This window comes from Humulus lupulus, chromosome 3 (assembly GCF_963169125.1).
Source record: "Humulus lupulus chromosome 3, drHumLupu1.1, whole genome shotgun sequence".
Taxonomy (NCBI): domain Eukaryota; kingdom Viridiplantae; phylum Streptophyta; class Magnoliopsida; order Rosales; family Cannabaceae; genus Humulus; species Humulus lupulus.
In genome coordinates, this window is record NC_084795.1 from 177,488,628 (window position 1) to 177,516,234 (window position 27,607).

At 36.5% G+C, this 27,607-nt stretch overlaps 3 protein-coding genes across 3 annotated transcripts; 1 reads left to right on the forward strand and 2 right to left on the reverse strand.

The window, feature by feature from the left end:
• The first annotated feature begins 1,022 nt into the window (after positions 1-1,022).
• LOC133825234 (large ribosomal subunit protein uL2cz/uL2cy-like) lies at positions 1,023-10,822 on the forward strand. Its single transcript, XM_062258206.1, has 3 exons — positions 1,023-1,244; positions 1,498-1,608; positions 9,840-10,822. The coding sequence occupies exons 1-3, from the start codon at positions 1,023-1,025 to the stop codon at positions 10,368-10,370; spliced, it is 864 nt and encodes a 287-aa protein (XP_062114190.1). The 3' UTR covers positions 10,371-10,822.
• Positions 10,823-11,154: 332 nt separating this feature from the next.
• On the reverse strand, positions 11,155-12,419 carry LOC133823290 (photosystem II protein D1-like). Its single transcript, XM_062255957.1, has one exon. The coding sequence runs from the start codon at positions 12,315-12,317 to the stop codon at positions 11,256-11,258; it is 1,062 nt and encodes a 353-aa protein (XP_062111941.1). The 5' UTR covers positions 12,318-12,419; the 3' UTR covers positions 11,155-11,255.
• An 8,457-nt stretch (positions 12,420-20,876) lies between these two features.
• Positions 20,877-22,050, reverse strand: LOC133825235 (ATP synthase subunit alpha, chloroplastic-like). Its single transcript, XM_062258207.1, has one exon. It carries the CDS (start codon positions 22,048-22,050, stop codon positions 21,457-21,459), a length of 594 nt encoding a protein of 197 aa, XP_062114191.1. The 3' UTR covers positions 20,877-21,456.
• Positions 22,051-27,607: the final 5,557 nt, after the last annotated feature.

A 27,607-nucleotide genomic window follows, 5' to 3' on the forward strand; every position in this document is an offset into this window, starting at 1 on the left:
TAGTAATGTATACTATTAAATCTACTAAAAAAATGTATACTATTAGTAAATGCCGGATACATTAAAAACCTATGCTCTTGTTGCACTTAAGTGTGTGTGTTTTTTCCTTTGGCAATAATCTCTTTTGTTACTATTTTGTTCATTGGCTATAGTCCATTTTGTTACATATTTTAGTTCTTCAATGTTAACTAAACCGCTAAATGTGACTCAGCCAGCATAATGTTAAAAAATTATTGGTTCAATTAATATAAATATTAAAATTATTTTTAAAATAATAAAAAATAATCAATTCAAATTTAGTAAATAAAACAAAATATTTGTAAAATAATAGTAATAATAATTTTCTTTTCGAAAAAACACATGCAAAATATAACTAATCTCTTTTTTCCTCATTTTTTTCCCTCTATGCTTCTAATCACTCTTTTCTTCTTTTTGTTCTTCTTAATAACCTAAAGATTATGGAGAAATTTACACAAAGTGCTAAAATTGGCACTATTATTACTTTTTTACTACTAGATACTTTTTTTTCTTTTATACAGAATACTTTTAGTATTTAATATCTTTTAATATTACACTGTTTTATACGAATATTTTTTACTATTTAATGTCTTTTAATATTACACTATTATGGTTTCCTCTAAGTGAGATGCGTTTTTACTTTTTTACACATTTAGCTTAGTATATATATATATATTAAATAGCTTACACGTTTCAACAACCCCTAAACCTTCAATCCACTCTTTTTCTCTTCAGTACATTCTATAATTTTTCGTGATCTTCTTGGTTAAATGAACGATTTTATCTCCATAATCTCATGGCTATCAGATTATAGATTATGAAGCATTTTTCGTTTTCTCTCTCTTTCTTAACAAAATTTTAATTTCAAATTTTTGTAAACCGTTTTTGTATCTCTATAAATAGTAGCATGTTACCATAGATGACTATTACGCGTTCTGCTTCATGTTCTCCCTCTAAAAAAAAAACCCAGAAAATCGTCTAAGCCTTGTAAAGAAATTTCGAGAATGGGGAAGAAAGTTGTTGGTCGGTCCGCAAAAGGAAAACAACCTAAAGGCAACCTAGAAAAAGTTGATGAAGATAGTTCTAAATCTTTGAAGAAACGTGTTGTTTCTGATCAAGTTGAAGATAGGAAAGTGAAAAGGTTAAGAACTAAAAGTGGTAGTCCCAAAATTTCTGAAGTTGGTGGAATGAAGGGAGAAATAGTGCAAGCGGATAAAGGGGCTAAGGTTGGTTTTTACTTTCTTTTTCTTTCTTTTTTTCTAGTTGCTTTCGTTTTTCTGTTTTGCTTTTTTTTTTTTTTTTTGGAAGATTATTTGTCATCATTATTTTGTGATTTTGTTAAAGCATTCTAGTTTTTTTTGGTATTGATTTGAAAGTTTTGTGCATTTTTTTAATCGGTTTAAATTTTACTTTTTTTTTATTTTGTTTGTATTTGTTCTCGTTTAATGTTTATGTAACTTATTTTATTTTTGTTTGTAGGTTTGGGAAAACTGTTATGCCAAGTCAAACTATTTTAATACGAAATTCGTTGCAACTTGTAATCATAGTGTCATTGCAAACCTGAATAAGCATTTGTCTGATAGGCAGAAGGTGATGTTTTTTGAAACCATATTTGGTCATTATTTGGGTATTCCTAGTTTCACATTTCAACCTTAATTGTCTCACAGTTTATTGTTAAGGGAGGTTAATCAGCCTAATCATGATGAGTTTGGGGCAAATATTTCTGGTCGTAGGATCAGATTTAGTATTGAGGAATTTAGTTTGATCACTGGTTTGGATTGCCATGGGGAATGTAACAAAATTGATTATAGGCAAGATTACAATAGTTATTGAAGAGTGTCTTGTTGGAGTAAGCAAAATTAACAAAAAAAGTATTGAATATGAATTTAATGGTGAGAGGTGGGGGAATAATGATGAGCTTGCCATCAAGTTGGTTGTTTTGTATTTGGTTCAGTGTTTTCTTTTGAGTGGTCCTGAGGATAGAACAATTTCTAAGGAAGATATATATATATATTGTTGATAGTGGCCTTTATCGTGAATATTGTTGGGGGAAGGAGTCGCTTGTTGTTACTTTGGAGTCTTTTAAGGGTAAGATTGATAGTTGGATAAAGAAGAAAAACAAATACGTAAGAGCTCATGACAAAGATCATTATGAAGGTTATTATAGGCTGTTAGGTTGTCCTTATACTTTGGTTTGATCCAGGGTTTGGATTGGTTAAGTAATTAAAGAGCAATCTTGAATGGCAAGGAAAGTATAGTAATTCTTGGGCTTGAGAGCGGAAAGCCTTGTGTTAGTCAGTTTGGTACATGGTTCTTTATGTTCATGATACATGTAGTGAGAGCTAGAGTTTTGTGCAGGGAGATGCATGGAACTCTTAATTAGCGTGATGGATATCACTTGGATCGTATCAGTGAGATCAGGACAGACTGGATTAGCATGTGGATTTTGAATGTGTTTCCAGGTGGTCTGACAGGGCTTATCTTTATGAAAAGAGACTAGAATGGTGATTGGATTAGTGTCAGAGATAGAATCAAATGTAAACATTGTTTTGAGTGGCTCAGTGGAGTTATAAGAATAAAAGGTTTAGTTGCTGAGTAGGGTGGAATTTCTTTAAGGTGGATCTTGGATCTGGTTAGGATCAGTTAGAGTTCAGAGAGAGGAAATTATATAAAGGATTGTGTTGGTGTCAGATTAGAGCACTGAGAGTGCTGAACATGTCTTGAGAATTGATTTAATGATAAGCGTTGATAAATCAGATGAATAGTGCATTCAAAGGTTTATTTGAATGGGATTTTTGATCGTCTTGGACGATGATATGGTGGTATTTTCTCTGCGGAGAATTGCCAAGAATGCAGAGTGCCTTGGGGACAGGAGTGTCCATAGATGGTAAAGATATTTCAGGTGCCTTGGGAAAGTGTGCTGGGTCTTTTATAGACCAGGATCAGTTAGTGGATTGTTATGACATCCCAGTAATTGAGGAAGGTGATTGCCTATGCAACATGTTGATTAAAGAATTTGACCAGGACTGGAGTGGAGTTTCTGGTGGGCCAAGTGGCCAGTTTATTGTTTGAGATCACTATCTCAAGGAAGGAAAAAAAAAGATGGTTAAGTGAGCCACATAAAGGAAAAGATTGAATGGAAACTATAGCTGGATTAGCTAGGAATTGTACAGTGACAAATATGGATTTACTGTGATATAAGAGATCGGATTTGGAATTCGATAGACATTGAGATTAGCTGGGAGATTCTAGATGAATCTCATGCTATTATTTTGTTCTTTTCATTCAGGCATCATGGAAAAGTAACAGGTTATGAAGGCTTTATAGTGATGGCCTGAGATGAAGAGGGAAGTAATGAGATGCGTGTAAAGTTCTTAACCTGTTAGCAGGTGAAGACAGAATATCAGGAAACAGCAAGGCCATTACAGCCTTTGGGTATTTCATAGTGGGAATAAGAGGGCATCGCGATGAGTTTCGCGGTGGGATTCCCAGGTTGATGGATCAGTATGAATTGGCATTAAGTTTGTAACGACCCAAATTCGCTAATAAGGCTTAAGGGCCTTGATTAGTGTGCCTGGAGGGCATATTGGGATTTATGTGTGACTTTAATGAGTAAAATGCATGGTTATGATTTAAAGCATGTTATATGACTATTTGACTATTTGAGATGCATGACTATGTGTATTAGTATGCATGTAGGCCCTGATTGTGTTAGAAGGGCATAACTGTAATTTTGGCCATTTTGGGCATAACTGTATTGATATGTGCGATGTGGATGTATCTGTGATTTGTGACTCGAGACGATCCTAGAGAGAGCAGATTAGCGGAAAAGTCCAGGCGAGAATTTATACCCGGCCCGGGGCGAGCCTGGGGTATAAATAGGAATCTGATGAGTATATTGGGGTTTATTTTGATATCAAGGAATATTATTTGGTGATTTATCAGGTATTGGGAAGCAACGGGAAAATATTAGAGACACTTGAGGAATTAGCGGGAATTGGGTAAAATGACTAAAATGGCCCTACATGGACAAAAAGGTTTAGAATTAGTAGGGAGGGCATTTTGGTCAATTGGCTTCTTAGAGATGAGTTTATTGGGGCTTTATATACTTAGTGGGATTGTTAGAGAGAGTGAGAAGGCTGTGGAAAAGAAGGAAAAAGGAAGAAAAAGAAAAGAGAGAAAAACATAGGGGTTTTTTTTCCAAAAGGGGCGGTTTGTGGTTCTCCCACCATTTCTCTTCAAATTTCTTGGAGCAAAGCTCAGTGGAGAGCTAGGATAGGCTGAGCATCAAGGATCCTAAGTTGGACTTGAAGATTTGGCAAGGGATTAGCAAGAACACATCAACTTTTGAGGTAAGTTTTTAGGGTTTTCAGTTTTTGGGTTTGGCTGGTTTAAGTTGTGTGATTAAGCTGAATGATGGGAACTTTAGGGGAATTTCTGGGTTTAGGGTTAATCATGGTAAATTTTGAGATTTGGGATGAATGTGCTTGGGTTTTGAGGTTTTGGGATGCTTGGGATGAGTGGAGAGTGTTTATAAGATTGATTTTGAGTTTGGTAAAGATTTGGGGAAGTTTGGGTTGAGATTGGCTCAAAGAAATCGCAGAAAAAGAAGTTGAGAGTTGCCTGCCTGCAACTAGCGCTACAACGCTAGTCTTTGGGCACTGTAGCGCTAGGCCCTGTTTCTGGGTGGTGCGGTTCTGCTTGTAGCGCTATAGCGCCCTCTTTTGAGCGCTGTAGCGCTACCCTGTTCCCAGAAAGGGGTTTTTGGGTTATTTTTAAGGGATTTTGACCTAGGGTTCGGGGTTCTATTCCACCATCTTGTTTTGTGGATCTAGCACTTCCCGGGGGGCTCGGGATTGGTCCCGAGGCTAGGTTTTCGGACTTGAGGTTCGGTGATGACTTTGACCTATGACTGTGTTTAGGTGTGCGCTAGGGCTCGAGTGGGATCGTGCTCAAGGAGTCAAGTGATGAAAGCTATCAAATTGACAGGTAAGAAAACTATAGCACCCGTAGGACAGGGCATGGGCCCATAGTGTGATTGCAGGGCACAGCCCTATATTGCATTACATGTTAGGGTGCATACTTAATTGAATTGATATCAGGGCACGACCCTATATTGCATTACATGTTAGGGTGCAGACTTAATTGAATTGATATATGTTTGAATGTTATTTGAGTTATGCTATTTGTGATCATAGTAAGAATGAATGGCAAAGGAGCCGGGAACGACAACGGAGCCGGGAATGGCAACGGAGCCGGGAACGGCAAAAGAGCCGAAATGGCAAGGAGCCGAGAACGGTAAGGGAGCCGAGAACGGTGAAAGGCCGAGAACGGCAGCTGGGCCGGAAGTAACACTTAGCACGCGAAGTGCTTGTAGACAGGGTGGGACCCCAATGGATACAGGGGATATCCTTATGGTGAGGACCGAGACCCCGGGCTTAGGTAATGCCTCTGGGACGGCATGGCCGTGTTTGTTTAGTTTGATGGAATACTTGTTTATCTGTGGATAATCTGATATGTTAACTATATAATTCGCATATGTTATATACTGTATGAGTTTTCTTGCTGGGCTTCGGCTCACGGGTGCTCTGTGTTGCAGGTAAGGGCAAAGATTGAGTCAACCAGCCATGAGTACGGAGAGCGTGAAGCGATGCGTACATGTTTGGCCTGCCCGACTGCTTTGGTTGGGGGTTTATTTGAGAAATGGCTGTAATAATCTGTGATTTTAATAATTAATCGACTGTAAACTTATTTTAAGTTGTAAATAGTTTTCAAACCTTATTTTGGGATCCCAGATGTTAAATACTAGAAGTTTTCAATGAAACAACGCATTTTTAAAGATTACAGCCTTAACTTTTGCTTAGTCACACTTTGGTTTTAAAAACCTCGGTTAGCGAGTTCATTGCACATTTTTCGTTTTAAAACCCACCTCGTAATGGCTCTAAGGAAGTAGGGCGTTACAAAGTTATTGTGGATCAGCAATCCACATGAGTTTATTATATCAGCAAGGATAAGCAAATAGTACAGCTGATCAGTATTCATATCTCTTTGAGAAAGAAATAGAGCGCCTTCATGAAACTCAAGGTCTTTCTTATTAGATGAAGACTTTATTGTGACTTCCAAGTTTTGAGAAAGTTGGAAGGCCATGAGAACAGAGATAACACTCAATACAGTTTATTACTCTCAGACTGATGGCAAATCAGAGAGAGAGGGTTATCCAATTATTATTGGAGGAACATCTTATAAGATGAATGTGTTAATGTATATCTGGACCCTGAGGTGGTTCAGGGGATTAATGAGATTGCTGGAGATTGAAGCTTGGTTGCTTATCTCCCAGAATAAATGGGAAAGTGTTATTGAATTGAAAAGTAGGAATGCAGAGTTCAAGGTAGGAGAATATATCTTCTTCAATGTATCACCATATAAATGGGTGAGGAAATTAAGACAAGTTAAGCCTTAATTTATTCTGGCAGTTGGATCCTGATTGGGTCTGAATAGGGTGACTTTGAATCAACTTTACTTTTGGTACTGGCAGATGTATACAGTGAGTTATGTACTTCCATGCAGTGGACATGGGTTAGAGGAATTTATAAGTTGAGTTATGAGAATCTGAAGGTTAAGGTTAAGTATTCTGGTAAGGAATAGCCAGTTCAGATTATGACATAAGTAATGAGGTTCTATTGAACAGAATGTACCTTGGGTTAAGGTAAGGCTATAGAGATGGTGAGGTCGAGGAAGCGACCCGGAGAATTGAAAATTTATGTCAAGTGAGTGGAATTCTGGTTCCGATCTGTTGAGTAAATTTCGAGGACGAAATTTCTGTAAGGAGGGGATAGTTGTAATGCCCCGAATTTCCTAATAAGGGTTAGGACCTTGATTAGGAGGCCGGGAGGGCCATAATTGAATTATGATACTATTTAATGATCATATGCATGTTCATGTGAATTATATTATTTTATGATGGTAAATGCATGCATATGGGTGTATTTATAATTATAAGGGTATTTTGGTAATTTGGTCACTGTGGGCGTAATTGTGTATTTTGGGTGCATGGTTGTGATTAATTAATATAGCCACATTATAAGGTGGATTGGTTCGAGCTATTCGGCATGAGACGATCATGTGATGTAAGTGTTCGGTCTAGTCATAACGGGCTTAAGTTCGGGGCTCGGGGTGAGTCTTGGGGTCACTTTGATGATTAGAACATTACCGGGAATTAAAGGGTAATGGGATATGATTTATTGGTATTTGAGGATATTGAGAATAGCAGGAATTGAAGAGCGTTAATTATAATTAACGAGATAGGCGGGAAAGGACGGTTTTGCCCTTGGGGTGGCTTTAGGAACCTTAAATGACCTAGGGGCATTTAGGTCATTTATCTTGGATTTATATGAGGGTTAGTAGGCTGTGGAAAACAGAACCAAAAACAGAGCCCCATCCTCATCTTCTTCTTCTCTCCCGTACATGTTTTTCCCCTTTGCTTTTCTTTGAATTTTGAGAGCCCAAATTAAGGAGTTAAGCTAGGAGATCAAAGGTGGGAGCTTAGGAACTTGATTCAGCCATTAAAGGGGATTCAAAATCAAGTTTGAGGTAAGTTCCAGCCATTAGTTTCATGGTATACTCTGTTTTGGCTTTAAACTTTCAGCTTGTGATTTCTTGGTAAATAGTTGGAATTAATGGAAGTTTAGTTGATGTTTAACTTGGGTTTTGATGTGGGTGAGTTGTTGATAATGTTTAGTGGTTGAATTGGGTGTTAGGTTGAGGTTTGGGACTGGTATGAAGGTTTGGTTTCGAGGAGAAACGCAGGGGAAGCAAGCTGGTGGCTTGCTGGTTTGCGTAATGTGCCGCGGTCTGTCTATGGTGTGCCGCGGCCTAAGTGTGTTTCTGGGAATAATTATTCTTCTGTCTGAGGGTGAGCCTTGGCATGGCTATGGTGAGTCACGGCCCATCAGGGCAGTTTTGGCCAGAAATAGGTTTTTGACTTGGGGATGTTGGCCTTAGGCCTCGGGGTCGATCCTACTACTCGGTTAAGTGTGGATTGGTCCCAGAGGCTAGATATTGGTTTGGGAACCTATGTTGATCATTTTTATTGATGGTATCCTATATTTGGTTATGACTAGGTGACCGCTAAAGGACTAAAAGTTGATCGTTCTCAAGGGTCGTTCTTTTAATCATTCTAGCTCGACTCTGAGGTAAGAAAACTGCACCCTGTGTATATGTGACATGCATGACTATTCTTGATGCATGTTAGTTGATTATTAAGTATGACATGCATGGATATTCTTGATGCATGTTGGTTGGTTATTAAACATGACATGCATGACTATGATTGGTGCATGTTGGATTGTTGAATATAATGCATATGATGCATGAGAAACATGTGATTAGGACATGCTTTGAGTACTGATTATGATATTGTTCAGAGCTTGTGCCTCTGGGTTTGTGCATGGTCCTAATTGTATTAATACTTGTTAAGTAAGCATGCTGAATACCTTGTTTATGGATATTGGATATGTGACATATGTTTGGTGGCATGACTTACTTGTGTATGGCACTGACTTATTAGTCAGAATCGACAATAGTATCAGATCCGTCTATGAGGCTGTGACTTATTAGTTAAGCTCACAATGGGTTGAGCACTGGTCGTGTTTCACTGACCTGAGGGTCAGAAATGGCATGAGCGTCGAGGACGCAGGGCCGAAGGAAGATTAGATCTAATCGATATCAGCATTGAATGACTCTATGGCATTAATGCTGGACCGACCCTAAAGTCGATGAACATGCATTGAATGGCTCTATGGCATTAATGCTGGACCGACCCTAAAGTCGATGAACATATAAGCGCTTAACTAGTCTAAGACTAGCACTCAGAGCCAGGGCATAGGGCCCCGGTGATTGTCTGTCACATGGCTGGGGAACGCTGTTCCATAGTTACGACTCTAGAGTCGGGAGGAAGGTTATGTTGGTGACCAATCACCATGCACCTATCCTGTTGAAGCTAGTGAGATGTTCACTTATTTATTAAGCCCTGGTGATCCTATCATCACATGGCTAAAGGGTGCTGATCCCATATTAGTGACTTTTGATATCTGTTAAGCCCTGGTGACCCTATCGTCACATGGCCAAAGGGTGCTGTCCCCATATTTGTGACTTTTTGTGATAGTCACCTATTTGTTTGGACTGTTGGTCCTGAATAAGTAATACAATCACTGTTGATATTATATCATGTTATATTATGTTTTCTTGCTGGGCTTCGGCTCACGGGTGCTATGTGGTGCAGGTAAAGGCAAAAGGAAGCTGGACCATCCTTGAGTTGGAGAGCTTAGGTGATGACGTGTACATATGCAGCTGCTCGTCCACCACGGCCGAGGTTTAAAGTGGAACTAGGGTTAAACCCTGCTTTGCCGCATAGAATAGCCTGTTGTAAATATTTTTCTCTAATAGACTCTGAAACTATATTTTTGGGATCCCAATGTATATATTAAACGTTCTAGTGAAACGTTGCATCTTAACCAAAAATTTTAATCCCTAAACCGCTAATCATACCTAGTTACACGATTTTGGCCAAACGACTCGATTAGCGAGTTTAGCACTGTTTACAAGGCACACTGTAACGGTCCCTGGAGTTGGGGCGTTACGCATTCGGTCTGAATGCTACATGAAGAACATAAGCCAGATGAAGGAACGAGAAGACCTAGGCTGTAGAAGATCATAACATGATTGATTCGGCAGATTTTGATTCCTATATATCCACTCATGTGGTACTTCATTATATCGTATATATAAGAATTATACGATAGACAGAAGACCCATATGTATAGATATCATCATCTACATCCAGAAAGCCGTATGCTTTGGAAGAAGCTTGTACAGTTTGGGAAAGGGTTTTGATTGATCAAAAAGAAGAATCTACTTCAACCGATATGCCCTTAGGCACGGCCATACATAACATAGAAATCACACTTGGAAAGGGTGGACAATTAGCTAGAGCAGCAGGTGCTATAGCGAAACTGATTGCAAAAGAGGAGAAATCAGCCACATTAAAATTACCTTCTGGGGAGGTCCGTTTGATACCCAAAAACTGCTCAGCAACAGTCGGACAAGTGGGGAATGTTGGGGTGAACCAGAAAAGTTTGGGTAGAGTCGGATCTAAACGTTGGCTAGGTAAGCGTCCTGTAGTAAGAGGAGTAGTTATGAACCCTGTAGACCATCCCCATGGGGGTGGTGAAGGGAGGGCCCCAATTGGTAGAAAAAAACCCTCAACCCCTTGGGGTTATCCTGCACTTGGCAGAAGAAGTAGAAAAAGGAATAAATATAGCGATAATTTGATTCTTCGTCGTCGTAGTAAATAGGAGAGAAAATAGAATTTGTTTCTTCGTCTTTATAATATAAAAAAATAGGAGTAATTAATTGTGGCACGTTCACTAAAAAAAAATCCTTTTGTAGCCAATCATTTATTAAGAAAAATGAATATGCTTAACACAAAAGCGGAAAAAGAAATAATAGTAACTTGGTCCCGAGCGCTACCATTATACCTACAATGATCGGGCATACTATTGCTGTTCATAATGGAAAAGAACATTTGCCCATTTATATAACAGATCGTATGGTAGGCCATAAATTGGGAGAATTTGCACCCACTCTAAATTTTCGGGGACATGCAAAAAATGATAATAGATCTCGTCGTTAATAATTAGTTAATATTTAGTTAATAAATAATAAAAGTTAATATAGATGCTTATCGTTCATTAGTGAGGAGTGAACCTTATGATAAAGAAGAGAATGACAAACCTATATACAGAAGTATATGTATAGGACAATAAACAATAATGAAATTATGAAATGCAAAAAATTTCAAATAATGAAAGGTTTTGGGCGAATGACGGGAATTGAACCCGCGCATGGTGGATTCACAATCCACTGCCTTGATCCACTTGGCTACATCCGCCCCTATATTAAACTAATATTTTTTAGTATATTTGAATATATTTCAATTTTAGACAAGCTAAAAGAAATTAAAACCTTTATCTTTTATTTAAAATTGAAATAATAAAAAAGAGAAGGACAGACCGATAGAAATGAATATAGTAATATATTGAAGGAAAGAAAAAAACTTATGTAACTAAAAAAATACTAAAAAAGAAATCTAAAGGATCAATACCAAACTTCTTGATAGAAGTTTAGTATTGCTCCTTTAGATTTCTTTTCAATAACTCATATAGACTAATACCGAAGTTTTATCCATTTGTAGATGGAACTTCTACAGCAGCTAGGTCTAGAGGGAAGTTGTGAGCATTACGTTCATGCATAACTTCCATACCAAGATTAGCACGGTTAATGATATCAGCCCAAGTATTAATTACACGACCTTGACTATCAACTACAGATTGGTTGAAATTGAAACCATTTAAGTTGAAAGCCATAGTGCTAATACCTAAAGCGGTAAACCAAATACCTACTACAGGCCAAGCAGCTAAGAAGAAGTGTAAAGAACGAGAGTTGTTGAAACTAGCATATTGGAAGATCAATCGGCCAAAATAACCATGAGCGGCTACAATATTATAGGTTTCTTCCTCTTGACCGAATCTGTAACCTTCATTAGCAAATTCATTTTCTGTGGTTTCCCTGATCAAACTAGAGGTTACCAAGGAACCATGCATAGCACTGAATAGGGAACCGCCGAATACACCAACTACACCTAACATGTGAAATGGGTGCATAAGGATGTTGTGCTCAGCTTGGAATACAATCATGAAATTGAAAGTACCAGAGATTCCTAAAGGCATACCATCAGAAAAGCTTCCTTGACCAATTGGGTAGATCAAGAAAACAGCAGTAGCAGCTGCAACAGGAGCTGAATATGTAACAGCAATCCAAGGACGCATACCCAGACGGAAACTAAGTTCCCACTCACGACCCATATAACAATCTACACCAAGTAAGAAGTGTAGAACAATTAGCTCATAAGGACCACCATTGTATAACCATTCATCAACAGAAGCCGCTTCCCATATTGGGTAAAAGTGCAAACCTATAGCTGCAGAAGTAGGAATAATGGCACCAGAAATAATATTGTTTCCGTAAAGTAGAGATCCAGAAACTGGTTCACGAATACCATCAATATCTATTGAAGGGGCAGCAATGAAAGCGATAATAAATACAGAAGTTGCTGTCAATAAGGTAGGGATCATCAAAACACCAAACCGTCCAATGTAAAGATGGTTTTCGGTGCTGGTTATCCAGTTACAGAAATGACCCCATAGGCTTTCGCTTTCGCGTCTCTCTAAAATTGCAGTCATGGTAAAATCTTGGTTTATTTAATCATTAATCATCAGGGACTCCCAAGCACATGAATTCTCTATAAATAGAGATAGAGAATTGAGGGCTTGTTATTCAATAGTATAACATGACTTATATACGCATGTCAACCAGTATCAACATCCACAAATATATCTAGACCCTTATTTATCTTATCTATCTCTATTTATCCATTTTTTTGGTTGAATAAATGAAATGAGTTAACAAGTTCAGATTTGATTTATAGACATAGGATTTCAAAATATTAAGTATTATTAAGTATAATGGGTTGTCCGGGACTCGAACCCGGAACTAGTCGGATGGAGTAGATTATTTTTAGAAAATAAAAAATATATAATATATAATATATAATATATCTAGATATCTAATTAAAAATCTCTCCCCAAGCCGTGCTTGCATTTTTCATTGCACACGGCTTTCCCTATGTATACATCTAAAATTCAGATCCTTCCCTAGACAGGACTTTGAATACTCAGTTGATCAACCCTTACTGCATAAACATTTCATAATAGCAAAAAATTGCATTTTTGCTATCTCTTCCTTCATCATTTAAGGATAATTTCAATTTCCACGGTTGAATAACCAATCATTCATGATTGATCAGATCGTTGATGCAAAAAATATCCAAATACCAAATTCACCCTTTATATAACCTCCGCAAAGTGGAATAAGTTCTTGGAAAAATCAAAGAAATCACCTCTTTTTCCTCCGTAAAGAATTCATCCAATAATTCTGAACCTAATCTTTTTAAAAAAGTGCGTACAGTACTTTTGTGTTTACGAGCCAAAGTTTTAACACAGGAAAGTCGAAGTATATATTTTACTCGATACAAACTCTTTTTTTTGGAAGATCCACTGTAATAATGAAAAAGATTTCTGCATATACGCGCAAATCGATCGTAATATCAAAATCTGATAAATCGGCCCAAGTCGACTTACTAAGGGGCTGCCCTACTACGTTACAAAATTTCATTTTAGCCAACGATCCAATCATAGGACTTATTGTAATTAATGTATCGATCTTCTTCATAGCATTATCCATTAGAAATGAATTTTCTAGCATTTGACTCTGTACTATTGAAAGATTTATTCGCATACTTGAAAGATAGCCCAAAAAGCCGAAAGCATGCTTGGATAATTGGCTTATATAAATACTTCCTACTTGAGACCATACATAAAAATGACATTGCCATAAATGAACAAGATAATATTTCCATTTATTCATCAAAAGAGGCATATCCTTTGATGCCAGAATTGATTTTCCTTGATATCTAACATAATGTATCACGAGATCCTGGAAGAACCATAGGCTAGTCGGAAAATCATCAGCAAAGACTTCTTCTACGGGATGTTTTATTTTTCCATAGAAATACATTCGCTCAAAAAATCCCCCAGAGGATGTTAATCATAAATGAGAAGATTGGTTACGAAGAAAAAGTAAGATGGATTCATATTCACAAACATGAGAATTATACAGGAACAAAAAGAATCTTAGATTACTTTTTGAAAAAATAGAAATAGATTTATTTGGAATACGAAATCTATTCCAACTATAATACTCGTGAAGAAAAAGTCGTAATAAATGCAAAGATGAGACATATTTTACCCAGTGACGAAGGGTTTGAACTAAGATTTCCAGATGAATGGGGTAGGGTATTAGTACATCTGATACATAATTTAAATGGGGGAATTTGTCCTCGAAAAAAGGAAATGTTGAATGAATTGATTGTAAATTATAATATATTATGACTTCTGTCCCCTTTAAAGAAGATACTAATCGTAGGGAAAATGGAATTTCCACAACGACTGCAAATCCCTCTGATAAATTCTTGTTGTACCCAAAAACTGGATTTTGGTTCGAATCATTAGCGGAAATAATCAAATGATTCTGTTGATACATTCGAGAAATTAAACTTTTTACAATTAGTAAACTAGATTTATTGTCATAACCTACATTTTCCAACAAATTTGATCTATTTCTATTTAAACCATGATCAAGAACAAATGTATAAATATACTCCCGAAAGATAAGTAGGTATAGGAGGTCATGTTGCCAAGATCTATCTAGTTCTAAATATCCTTGAAATTCTTCCATTTTAAATTCGATTTGAACTGAAAATAGGATAGGGGATTTATTGGGTTATCAAATGATACATAGTACGATACAGTCCAAACAAGGTATTATAATAAGAAAAAATATATACCTCGGAAAAAAGGTAAAACTCATCAAGGGACTCTCTATCCTCTCTTTTTTCACCTAATCGATTTAGGTTCATTTTAGGATAACAAGATGGTTAGAAATCCTTTATTTTTGCAATCCAATCGCTCTTTTGATTTTGAAAAAAAAATCTCACTTTATCAATATACTGCCTTCTTCTACACATTTATCTCCACCACATAATGGAGATAGCTAATAGTTAGGACTCATAAAAAAATAGATAATCCACTCATGGGAAAGGCCTTTCCCGCATCAATCACTAATATATTTTTAACGTCTAATTAGATCGGGTAATCGTTCAAAAATTAAGAACAGGAGCTCGTTACTTTTTGTTTCCCTATAATTGGAACCTCTAGTAGGGCTCTATCCATTTATTTACTCAACTCCATTTTCACTTTTGTTTTCATTTCTTTTTTTTTATTTGTTCTCATTCAAACAATTTAAAGAAAGTTTGGGGAATATTATGGTAAGAATGAAGGTAAGAATGTAAGAATGAAAGATTCTCAGAATTCTCTATTGATACGACATGCTGCTTTTTCCATTCATTCCTTTCAGGATCAGTCGGGGTCTTACAAACTATATCAATGGTATAGATGAATCTGTTGCTTCATACAAATGTGTAAAAAATGCTAGTCGCACTTAAAAGCCGAGTACTCTACCATTGAGTTAGCAACCCGAACTAAAATAATTAGAATGTATAGATATAATCGGAATCCTAATAAAGAGATTGAATTACACGATGCAATCAAAACATTTCATTTTTAAAAAAGCAAAACAAAAATAAAATTTTTTATAATCAATTATGCACATAATAAAAATGAACAGATCTAATGAAAATAAAGATATTTGTAGACCAACTCTTGTCTCTTATGTTATCCATTATTCTATTTTGATCATTTTAATCAAAACCAAAAAAACTTCTTGTATTACAGCAAATTCAATCAACCCTTTATTTTTTGTTTTTTGAATGAAATAAAATCTATGGGACAGAGATAAATAGATTCATTTATCCATTCTTCATGATCGGATTATATTTATTTGATAGACTGTTGTCAATATGAATGATGAATTTCAGTGTTGAGAAAAGAATCTAATGGAGAAATGGCAACAAAAAAAAGATTTATCTTGGATTGGCACTGGATAGATAATCAACACAGAGACAAAAGAAAAGGGTGTAAACGGACGAATAAATGAAAGAAGTAGTAGAAAAACCTAGGTTTATTCAATTAATATCAATCAATATAAAATAAGTAAAAGATATAAGTCAAAGTAAAAAAAGTGAATGCTTTGCTTTTTATTTGTTCATATAATTTCTATGAAAAACACCCATTGATATCACAATAGTATAAAAAATGGAAGACAAAATTGTTTATTCTCTTGATATTTATTCTATCTATTCCATCAATAAAACCAAAAAAATATATTTTTATTGTTATAAAAGACGACATTTAATTTTTTTTATTCTATATCTCTATCTCTTATTCTATATCTCTTATAGTAAATTAAATATGATATAAATTAAAAATTGAAAAAGAGAAAAAATAAAAATAGCAGAGAAAAGAAAAGATTCTAATCCAAACTTTATATATATATATTATATATTTGATTAATTGAATTTTGATTGGTGATTAAGGCGAAGTTCCATAAAAACCCCATCCTTCTTTGAAATATCATGAACAGTTCATGTAGGCTGAGCGCCTTTTTCAAGGAAATATAGAATAACATGAACATTTAAATAAGTTTCAGATCATAAAACCCCACTTTCCGAAGAGCTCTCCCTTCTCTTCGTGATCGAACATCAATTGCAACGATTCGATAAATGGGTCATTGGGATAGATGTAGATAAAAAATACCCCCCCCCCCCCCTCGAGAAACGTATACGAAGTTTTCTCCTCGTACGACTCAAGAAAATTCAAGTTATGTTTATGTAGAGAATTCAAATGTCAAATATATCCAGAAAATCATCAAATCAATTAGACCCAGAACTGTCTTTATTTATATTTAAATACTTGTTTATTATTCTTTCTCCAACAAAAAAATTATTCGTATTTGTAATTTGAACTCTCATAACTCAAGTTGTATAACTCGCAAAGGAAATCCTTTAAACATTTTATTTCATTTATTAAGTGGTCTCTAATCCTCCTTTTGTCTGTCTCCTTTCAAATCCATTTTAATTCTTCATTTAAATCGAGTTCTAGTTGTTGAGACAATTGAAATGGTATTTCCTTGTTCTGGGATCCTTTATCTTTGCCTTGAATCGTTGGGCTTAGACATTACTTCGGTGATCTTGAATCATTTCAAAATAGCAGCAACATACCATTTTGAGGGATTTCTTTCTATCAAAGAATCATATGAATGGTTGATTCCTGTGTAATACACTTTTGATTTGATCGAAAGAGTTTTACCAATTCTTTACTTTTGAATTTGAAACTTGATTGAATTGGACTCTTTCAATTTCTCTATCGAAAATTTACTTACAAAGTTGTCTCAATTTATTAATTGATTCTAACCTTAGATTCTTGCCTTCGAGAAATGAATCAATACGTTCTGCTCGAGCTCCATCATGGATGATATGGTTTACATCACAACCCCCGGTTCTAGTGGAACAGAACAAATGATGTCGAGTCAAGAGCACTTTCATTCCGATATAATAGGAACTGGTGGATGTAAGAATCCACAGCAGATCGTGTCCTTCAAGTCGCACGTTGCTTTCTACCACATCGTTTTAAACGAAGTTTTACCATAACATTCCTTTAGTTTGAAACTAGTATGTAATTAATTCCATTATAGAATCATGAATAATCATTGGTTCAGTTAGTACTTAGTAATCTATACTTTTTTTTTTCTTTCTGTATGAAATATAGTTTATAAAGAAGTAAGTTTCAGCAAGAATTCAATTTCACTCCAAATACACATATTTAAAACTATTTTATTTTAAATTTAATTTAAATAGTTAAAAAAAAGAAACTAAAAAAAAAAATTTCTTCTTTAAAAAAAAGAAATTTTTTTTAAAGAAGAAAATTAGTTATTTTTTAGTCTGCATTGTCAAGTAACTTTAATATAGATAAAAAAATAGAATACTAAATATAAGATATAATATGACTTAAGTATGGTTTAAGTATGTAATAATATCATCACATAATGGGTTGGGTATGCAGACGAATATGCTCTGGGATGGAAGGATTTGAACCTCCGAATAGCGGGACCAAAACCCGTTGCCTTACCACTTGGCCACGCTCCATTTCTATTTGACACTAATAAAAACTAATAGTGATCTTGATTGTTCGTCAACTCCAGCCTAAATATAAAAAAAATTATTGATAGAATTTTTCTATATGTAGATATTGGATTAAGCTGATGAATTTATTGATCATTACATCTAATTCAATTAAGATATTGTATGAAAGTATGATTTATTCGATTCACTTTTAATTTGAGAATTGAAGGGGTTTTGATTGGGCAAGTTCAAATCAAAGAAGGTTTTTTGGTATAGCTAATTTAATTTCTTTTTATTCAGATTGCCTTATATCAATAACTCGCCTTATTAATAACTCAATCAAAATAAATACAATTACCCTCAAGAATAAAATGTTTGTTATGCTTAAAATATTTAGTTTGATCTGTATCTGTCTTAATTCTATCCTTTCTTCAGGTAGTTTTTCATCGCCAAATTGCCCGAGGCTTACGCTTTTTTAAATCCAATCGTGGATTTTATGCTAGTAATCCCTCTTCTATTTTTTCTATTAGCTTTTGTTTGGCAAGTCGCTGTAAGTTTTCGCTAAGATTTTTAATACTGTGCTAGACAAATTCATCGTTTATTTGAAAATAAAAAAATTATAGATATGATAAGATCAGACTGGTATAGCTGTAAGAAATCGGGAACACCCCATTTCACTTCCTTATTCTGGTCTTTTTCCATTGCAAGACCTCTTGAAGTCTTCCACAATGTCTAATTGTGGGTATGAAAGAAAATTTTTGGTAATGAACAAAAACTCCACTTTGTATTAAAAAGTATTTTAAAAAACTTTTTTAAAAATTCTTTTCTATTTCTAGTCTTAATTGGTATCAAAATAAAAATAGAAAAAAGTAGGGTATGCGGTATAAAATACAAATAGAGAATCTATTCTCTTTTTTCCTAAAAAAAAGAATCTTGGAGATTGTTTAATGCTTACTCTAAAACTATTTGTTTACACGGTAGTAATATTCTTTGTCTCTCTATTCATCTTTGGATTCCTATCTAATGATCCGAGATGTAATCCTGGACGTGAAGAATAAAAAATAAAGAGGGTTTTTTTGTTTTTTTTGCTTGATTTTAAAAAGTTCTTAGTAGGATTTTAGCTATTTCCCATTTTTAACTATAACTATAGAAAATAACTAAAAAAAGGAACTCGCGAAAAATTTGAAAGGAAATACAAAGTTATTGATGAAAACGGAAAGAGAGGGATTCGAACCCTCGGTACGAAAAATTCATGCAACGGATTAGCAATCCGACGCTTTCGTCCACTTAGCCATCTCTCCCCCAATTGAAAAAAAAATATATACATAATAAGAAGGGTTTTTTTCAAGCCTTATTTTGTTTTGGCTTATGGAACATAGTAATTATTCTTATTTTTTTTCAATATAGAAATATAACTATATAAAAAACAACAATATAAAAATAAGAATTAAGAAATAAAATACAAAAAAATACCTCTTTTCTTTGATTTTTTCCAAAGAAACCTTATTCTTTCCACGGCTTGGCCTGGTCAATACCTAGCTGGGCCGGGCCTCTTTTATTCCAACAAAAACAAATCAAATTTTAATTATTTTTTAAAAATTAAATTTGAAAACACAAATGCTTATTATTATATTAAATATTAAAACAATCATAAGAAAGACTGTTTTGATTCATTTGATATATAATCAAAATGTCATTTCTTAGTTTTATTTTTTGTTTTTAAACACGATTTTGAGTTGCTTTGATTTACTTTATAATACACCGGCACCTTTTTTATTATATTGTTTTGATTATATTTCTTTTTTTATTAAAATTTTTATAATAATAAAAAATTAAGAAAAAATAAAGAACCATAAATTCTTGAACAATGCATTTTTATGTTACGACTTAAATAGTTTTGTCAAGTCATATACATATCCGTCAAAAACCGCTAGCAAAAGACTTGGTTTTTAGTTATTTAAATGAGTCCGCGTTTCCTAATCTCATTAAGTCCTCTCGGTACCGCTCTAATTTTCATGATTCTTTTTTGATCCTATCTTTTGATTACGCCTGAGTTGCTTGTTCGACAAAAAGTCCCTTTATATACAATAATGGGATTGTAGCGGGTATAGTTTAGTAGTAAAAGTGTGATTCGTTCTATTAACCCCTTATATAGTTAAGGGGTCCCTCGGTTTGATGAATATTCCATTCTGATCAAAAACTTTATCTCGTAAAAAGGATTTAACCCTTTTCCTCTTAATGAAAAATTCGAGGAAAAATATACATTCTCATGATTTGTATCCAAGAGTCAATTACAAATTGAAAAATTGGATTGTGGAATTATGAAACATAATTTTAAAAAATTGGATCAATACTTCCAATTGAATGAGTATGAGTAAGGAATCCATGGATAAAGATAGAAAGTTTATTTCTAACCGTAACTAAATCTTCCATTTTTTTTTTGTTATAGGGAAAATTGAAGCAAAATAGCTATTAAACAATGACTTTGGTTTACTAGAGACATCGAAATTTTTTTTAGCTCGGGAGAAACAAAACGCTTTTCCTAAGGATTCTTTAAAATAGAAATAGAGAACAAAGTAACTAGAAAAAGTGTTAGAATCCCCTTCTTTTCTATAAGGATCTTCTAGAAAGGAGGTCGTTTTGAATGCATTCATACAGAAAAGCTGACATAGATGTTATAGGTTGAATTTTTTTAATTTCATTCATATCTTCAATTCAGAAATTTATCCATATTCCATAAAGGAGCCGAATGAAATCAAAGTTTCACGTTCGGTTTTGAATTAGAGACGTTAAAGTAAAACTAATGAATCAACATTGACTATAACCCCTAGCCTTCCAAGCTAACAATGCGGGTTCGATTCCCACTACTCGCTTGTGCTTACTTGATTTCTTATCTCTATTCAATATTCCTAACAATCTCTCTATTTTTATATTAGAAAATTCTTTCTATTTTAAAACAAAATATTAAATTCAATTGAAATAATATTGAATTTTTTCATTTGAATAAAAAAATTCAAATTAAAGTATAATAAATACTATTATTCGAAAATTTAGAAAATAATCTTATTTAATAATTTGAATATAATTAATGTAATTCATTTGCATTATTAAAATGCAAATTGAATACCCAACTCCCGGCCCTATCCTATATTCATTTTTTATGAATATTAAAAATAAAAAATAAAATTGAAATGAAAAGCGTCCATTGTCTAATGGATAGGACAGAGGTCTTCTAAACCTTTAGTATAGGTTCAAATCCTATTGGACGCAATTTATTTCCATATGTATTTTCTATTTGATATTTCTATATCAAGAAAGATGTTTTGAATGGCTTATATAAAAGATCCGCTTCTTATATACACTTCTTACTTAATATATACAAATTTACAGATTTAAAAAGATCAATTTATTTAGACTTGTTCTTGAAGGAGAAAATACTCCATCTGTTCTTGAATAGCTTATTTCAAAAGGGCTTCTGCTTCTTCAGTAAATGTCTTGGTAAAAGATATGATTTCTTGGAATTGAGGTTTATTCATTTTTAAATAATTCCGTAACTCAAGTAGAAATTTCATTACCTGTCCAATTTCTAATGAATCAATATAACCGTTCGTTCCGGTATAAATAGTGATTATCTGTACTTCCACCGCAAGGGGGGCCGATTGAGATTGTTTGAGTAATTCACGTAATCATTGACCTCTTGCCAATTGATTCAGAGTAGCTTTATCGAGATCAGAGGCAAATTGTGCAAAGGCTTCTAATTCTGCGAATTGTGCCAATTCTAATTTTAATTTGCCAGCTACCTGTTTCATGGCTTTAATTTGAGCCGCGGATCGTACTCTGGAAACCGAAATGCCTACATTAATAGCAGGGCGGATTCCAGAATTGAACAGATCAGTGGATAAGAATATTTGTCCATTTGTAATCGAAATTACATTAGTAGGAATATAAGCTGAAACATCTCCCGATTGGGTCTCAACTATTGGTAAAACAGTCATACTTCCTTCGCCTAAACTAGAACTTGATTTAGCAGCTCTTTCCAAAAGGCGTGAATGCAAATAAAAAAAATCTCTGGGATAAGCTTCGCAGCCCAGTGGTCTTCGTAATAAAAGAGACATTTGGCGATAAGCCTGTGCTTGTTTGGAGGGATCGTCATAAATGATTGAAGTGTGTTGTTCACGGTACATAAAATATTCAGCAAGAGCTGCTCCTGTGTAAGGAGCGAGGTATTGTAATGTGGCCGGAGAATCTGCCATTTCAGCTACCACAATAGTGTATTCCATAGCCGCGGCCAGGGGCCGCGGCCACTGATGATTCTGGCCGCGGCCAGTGAGGCTGACAGCCTATGTGAATTTTCAGTTTTTTCCAAATTGAACGGTTCTAACATCCCAAATAAATCCCAAATCTCCATTTTAATTCCATAAACATCCAATTAAACATTGTTAACATCCATGGGGGTTGGTGGAATTTGAAATTTAAGGAGTATCTCAAACTCTATAAATAGGAGCCTAATGCTCACTTATAAGACACACCATTTTCCATCCACAAAGCACTTGGCTGGAAAATACACCTTGAGGCTTGATTATTCCAGAAAGCATTTCCAAAAATCTGTTAGAGATCCCTTAGTGCTTGAGTTAGGGGGAAATAAGCTTTTGGACAAAGGTTTTAAACCTTGTTCAAGTTGGTGATCCCCAACCCTCTTCACTTAGGTTGTGTAAGTGAGAGTTTACTATTGTTTTGTTCTTGTATTTTTCTCTATTTCTTTTCTTCTTATTTTCATTTTCTATTTACTTGTAACTTTTGTTTAGAGTTGTAATATTCTTTTCTTTTGTTTCAAACACCTTTCATTTTCTTTGTTTGTTTGTATTTTTAGTTATAGAGTTGTAACACTCTTTTTGATCAATCATCTTGTCCATTGTATTTTTTGCATAGAGTTGTAATATTAAATTATCTTTTCCATTGAGGCAATAACAAATATTTTTCCTAACAATACCAACGAGTGTAACCAGCTGAAGGACAAGATCGAGTTCCTTATCCGACAGGGACATCTAAGAAGATATGTGCGAGTAGGGGAAAACTCCCAGCAAGGGCTAACAGAGGCAACGAGCAGGCACCTGTACGCCAACGTTCCCCTCCGCTGCAGCCATCCCCGGTCGCTGGGAATTTGTTGAATATCTATGGGGGATCACATATATCTGGTGACAGTGGTAAGGCAAGGGAAAGATATGCCAGAACCCAGCGTCAGGAATAGGACATAGAGATGCAAAACGTCGAGGAGCGAACTCCCAAAAAAGCTCGAACAATGGAAGAGGTGATAATTTTCTCTGAGCTGGATGCACAACATGTCCGATTCCCCCACTCAGATCCTTTAGTCGTGGACGTTCAAATTGCCAACATGATGGTAAAATGAGTGTTGGTAGATACTAGAAGCTCAGTAAACATTCTATACAAGTCTTCACTCGAGAGAATGAAACTTTTAGTACAAGACTTAGAACCATGCAACCAAACCATCTACAGTTTCTCTAGTGAAGGATTAGCGCCAACGGGGATGACTAGTTAATAAATCTGCCCTAAAATCTCTTTTCTTCTCTAGATTGTATAACTCTGTGCAACTATCCAAAATTGACCTGGTCAACTTTGATAATGCTAATCGAAAATTAAATCAATTAATTGAGACTATCTAGATGATTTTATCCAATGTACATTGGGGACTATGGGCCTATGAAATCAAGCTCCAATAAGTTATCATAAATTTAACAAATAAATTTACCAACTTATTAATTCCTCGTGACTCCACTAAAGATTCAGAATTACACTCTTGAATTTATAGAACGCTCTATAAGCAATATAGATACGTTATTAGTTATCCATTGTTACAACCATAATTATCACTCAATCCTCTATAGACGGTCTACAATGATATGGGACTAAAATACTGTTTTACCCCTCATTGTATTCTATCCTTAAAATAGCTTGTTGACGGTGAGAACTCGTCAACCAAGTTAAGTTAGAAAAACAGAAATGTAGAGATTATCTGTAACGACCCGAATTTGCTAATCAGACTTAGGGCCTTGATTAGTGTGCCTGGAGGGCAATAAGTGATTTAATATGCCTATATGTGGATTTATGTGAATATATGATTATGATGCATGTTTAATTGAGTTAAATGTGCATGTGGGCCCCGCTGGATATTAGGGGCATAAGTGTGATAAATGAGATAAATGTTGTATATATGTGACATGTCTGTACAGCACGATCCGAGACAGTCCTGGGGAGCGGTTAGCCAGAGAGTCACAACGGGGTTGAGATTCGGACTCGGGGCGAGTCGAGGGGTAAATTGGGTATTAGATGTGTTATGGGGTTATCGGGACATGAAAATAAATATTTGGAGATATATCTGAGGATAGAATGTCTAGGCGGGAATATTTGGGAAATTTACCATTTTGCCCTCGGGGACGTTTTGGTACCCCGAGCCTTGAGGTAACCCTTTAGACTTAAGTCAAATAAAACAAAAAGGGAGAATTGTTTAGAAACTTGAGGAAACCGACACATATTTTCCTTTGAACTGAAGATAGCTCTTGTCTTCCTCTCTCTTTCACTCTCTAAGGCAAAACTCAAAGGGAACTCAAAGGAATTGGCTGGGAATTAAAGGGATTTCAGCTGGGATACTCTAGGAACTTCAAGCTTGGGGATTGAGGATCAAACTCAGGGACTAAGCTCTGCAAGGTAAGCTTTAATTACTAAGGTTTAGTCTTAAATTTCTACTGGTTATAGGGGATTGCATGTTGGCTAAGCTTGATTTGTCTTTGGGTGTTCTAGGTGAGTTTTGGAGCATATTTTAATGGGGTCTTGATGTTGTTTCTGGGCTGGAATAACCGTGCTAGATGTTTGGGAATATTAGTTAAGTTTTAGGATGAATTGGCTTGGGGAAAGGTTTAGAAAAATGGTGTAAAATCTGGGTTCGGTGTGGAGCGCCGCGGCCCTAGGAGGGGTGCACGCGCGACCATGGGAGGCCGAGAGGTTCATGCATGCTGCGGCGCCTGGTGGGCGCGCCGCGGCCCGTGTAGGGGTCAGTGTGGTGCTAGCCTCTGTTTTGAGGCTAGCCGCGACTCTTGTGGGTGGGGCCGCGGCCCTTAGTGCCAATCTGAGTTTTTAAGGGCATTTAGGCTTGGGAACTTAAGGGGTAAGGTTCGGGATGGATTTTATCACGTGGATTGATAGAATTCAAGGTCCCGAAGGTTGGGGTTATGGCTCGAAGTTATTTGTTGGATTAGAATTTGATGGAGGGACATTATTAATGTGTTGTGGCTAGGATTTCGGCGAGGCTCACGCTAGAGGACTGTGCTCGGGGCATCGGTGCTCAGAAAGCTCAAAACTCAGGTAAGAAAACCGCTGTTCCCATAGAGCTTGTGTGCAGGGCTGAGCCCTATGTGTTTGTATGGAATTGATATGCAGGGCCGGGCCAAATATGTTAGAACTGCAGGGCATAGCCCTTTATCTGTTTATGCTAGAATTCTGTACTTGTTGTTATATCATGTATGATATTATGTGAGTGATCGGCAAGAGCCGGGAACGGTGTAGACCGAGAACGGCGAGGAGCCGGGAATGGCGTCAGGCACGTTGAGTGCAAGGCCGAGAACGGTAAGGGGCCGGGAGCAGTGTTGAGCACGTGGGGTGCAAGTTTCCAGGGCGAGTCCCTAGAAGGATACCTGGGATATCCTCATGGCATGGTCCGCGAACCCAGGGCTTGGTAAACGCCTGGGACGGCTAGGCCGTATGTGTTTAGCCATTGGTGGCCTGTTTATATGCTTGAGTTATGTGTCGTGTATGTTATCTGTTTGTGGGTTTTCTTGATGGGCTTCGGCTCACAGATGCTCTGTGGTGCAGGTAAGGGTAAAGAGAAGATCAGCCAACCATGAGTACAGTAGGCGTGAGGTGGCGTGTACATGTTTGGCTAGCCTGGCTGCCACAGCTAGAGGATTTTGGGAGATGTTTGTAATGAATTTAGATTTTTTCGTTTAGCCAACTTAGTACAGTTTTTATGTTGTAAATATTTCTAAACTCTATTTTGGGATCCCAGGTGTAAAACTTTTATGATTTACTATGAAAGATTACTATCTCTAGTGTTTTATTTTTCTTTCTTCCTTTGTTTACGGCTTAATTACACTGTTTGACCTAAAACCTCGATTAGCGAGTTAAAAGTATATTTTAAAACTCACTTAGTAACGGCTCTAAGGAAGTAGGGCATTACATTATCAAAAGAAAAGCTTTAGAAATCTAAGTAGAAACTCCAAGAATAATTGCAGAAGAAAAATGGTGAACTCAATTTGTATTGATTATGGTGTAGTGCTACAGTGATTTTTCCAACCCCCTTCTAAGTGGAAGTGGAGTTTCTTTTATAGTGGGCTCTAATGGCCCCTGATACAATGTGGTCCAGGGGACCAGGCAGTACGCAAGTACACTGTCAGGAGAGTGGTTTCAGAGGTAGTGGTGTTGGTACCAGTACATGGCCAGGTACCATGAGGATGTCTCCACTACTCGACCATACGAATGTCAGAGGACTGGTGCAGGTGGTAGTGGTGTCGACTTTAACATCTAGCCACAGACACATACGCCATGCCCCCCTCTCCTGGCGTTCCCACTACTTGTCTGGCAGGGATACCATATTCGTACTCTGACTCCTTTAGGTTTGCAGGCACATTCCAAAAGATACGTATGAGAGTTAAACTTTGCTTGCTGGGCTAAAGGGGCTAGGTGTGAGAGGTCCCGTGGGGTGCCTAGGTACGTGGTCAAAGTGAGGCCATCTCATGCGAGACCCCTAAGGGCATCCTCGGCACGCACGGGGGCTCCTGTTGGTGTGGCATGGCGTGTGCGGGACGGGGCCTCGCGTGAGAGGCTCGGGCACACATGGATGAGACGAGGCAGGGGCCTCACATGACCCCTCGAGTGCGCGCGGACGAGGTGAAGCGGGGGCCTCGCGTGTGCGGCTTGGGCGCACAGGGTTGAGGCGAGGCTGGGCCTCGCGTGACCCCTCGGGTGCGCGCAGACGAGGTGAGGTGGGGGCTACCAACTCTAAATCATGAGTGGGATACCTTTTCTCATACTCCTTCAACTGACGATAAGCATAAGCAATAACCTTCTCTGATTGCATCAAAACACAGCCCAAACCCTGATGAGAAGCATCACAGTAAATCACAAACTTCTCCTGATCTGTCGGGAGACTCAGAATCGGAGCTGTAATCAATCTTTGCTTCAGTTTCTGGAAGCTGTTCTCACATTTATCTGACCACATAAACTTCTGGCTCTTGCGTGTCAGTTCAATCAAAGCACTAGCAATCTTCGAGAACCCTTCCACGAAACGCCTGTAATAACCTGCCAATCCAAGGAAACTTCTAACCTCAGAAGCATTCTTTGGACTTGGCCAATCTCTGACCGCTTCGATCTTTGCTGGATCTACCTTAATCCCCTCCTTACTGACAATGTGTCCAAGAAAGGATACTTGAGACAACCAGAACTCACACTTTTTGAATTTAGCAAATAGCCTGTGTTCTCTCAGTCTCTGTAAAACCAACCTCAGATGCTGCTCATGCTCTAAATCAGTCTGAGAATATACCAGAATATCATCGATGAAGACGATCACAAACTGGTCTAAATAATCCTTGAACACTCTGTTCATCAGATCCATAAAAGCAGCAGGGGCATTAGTCAATCCAAATGACATAACTAAAGACTCATAATGCCCATACCTGGTACGAAAGGCAGTTTTCGGTATGTCTCCCTCCTTGACCCTCAACTGATGATAACCAGAACGAAGGTCGATCTTTGAGAATACATTCTTAC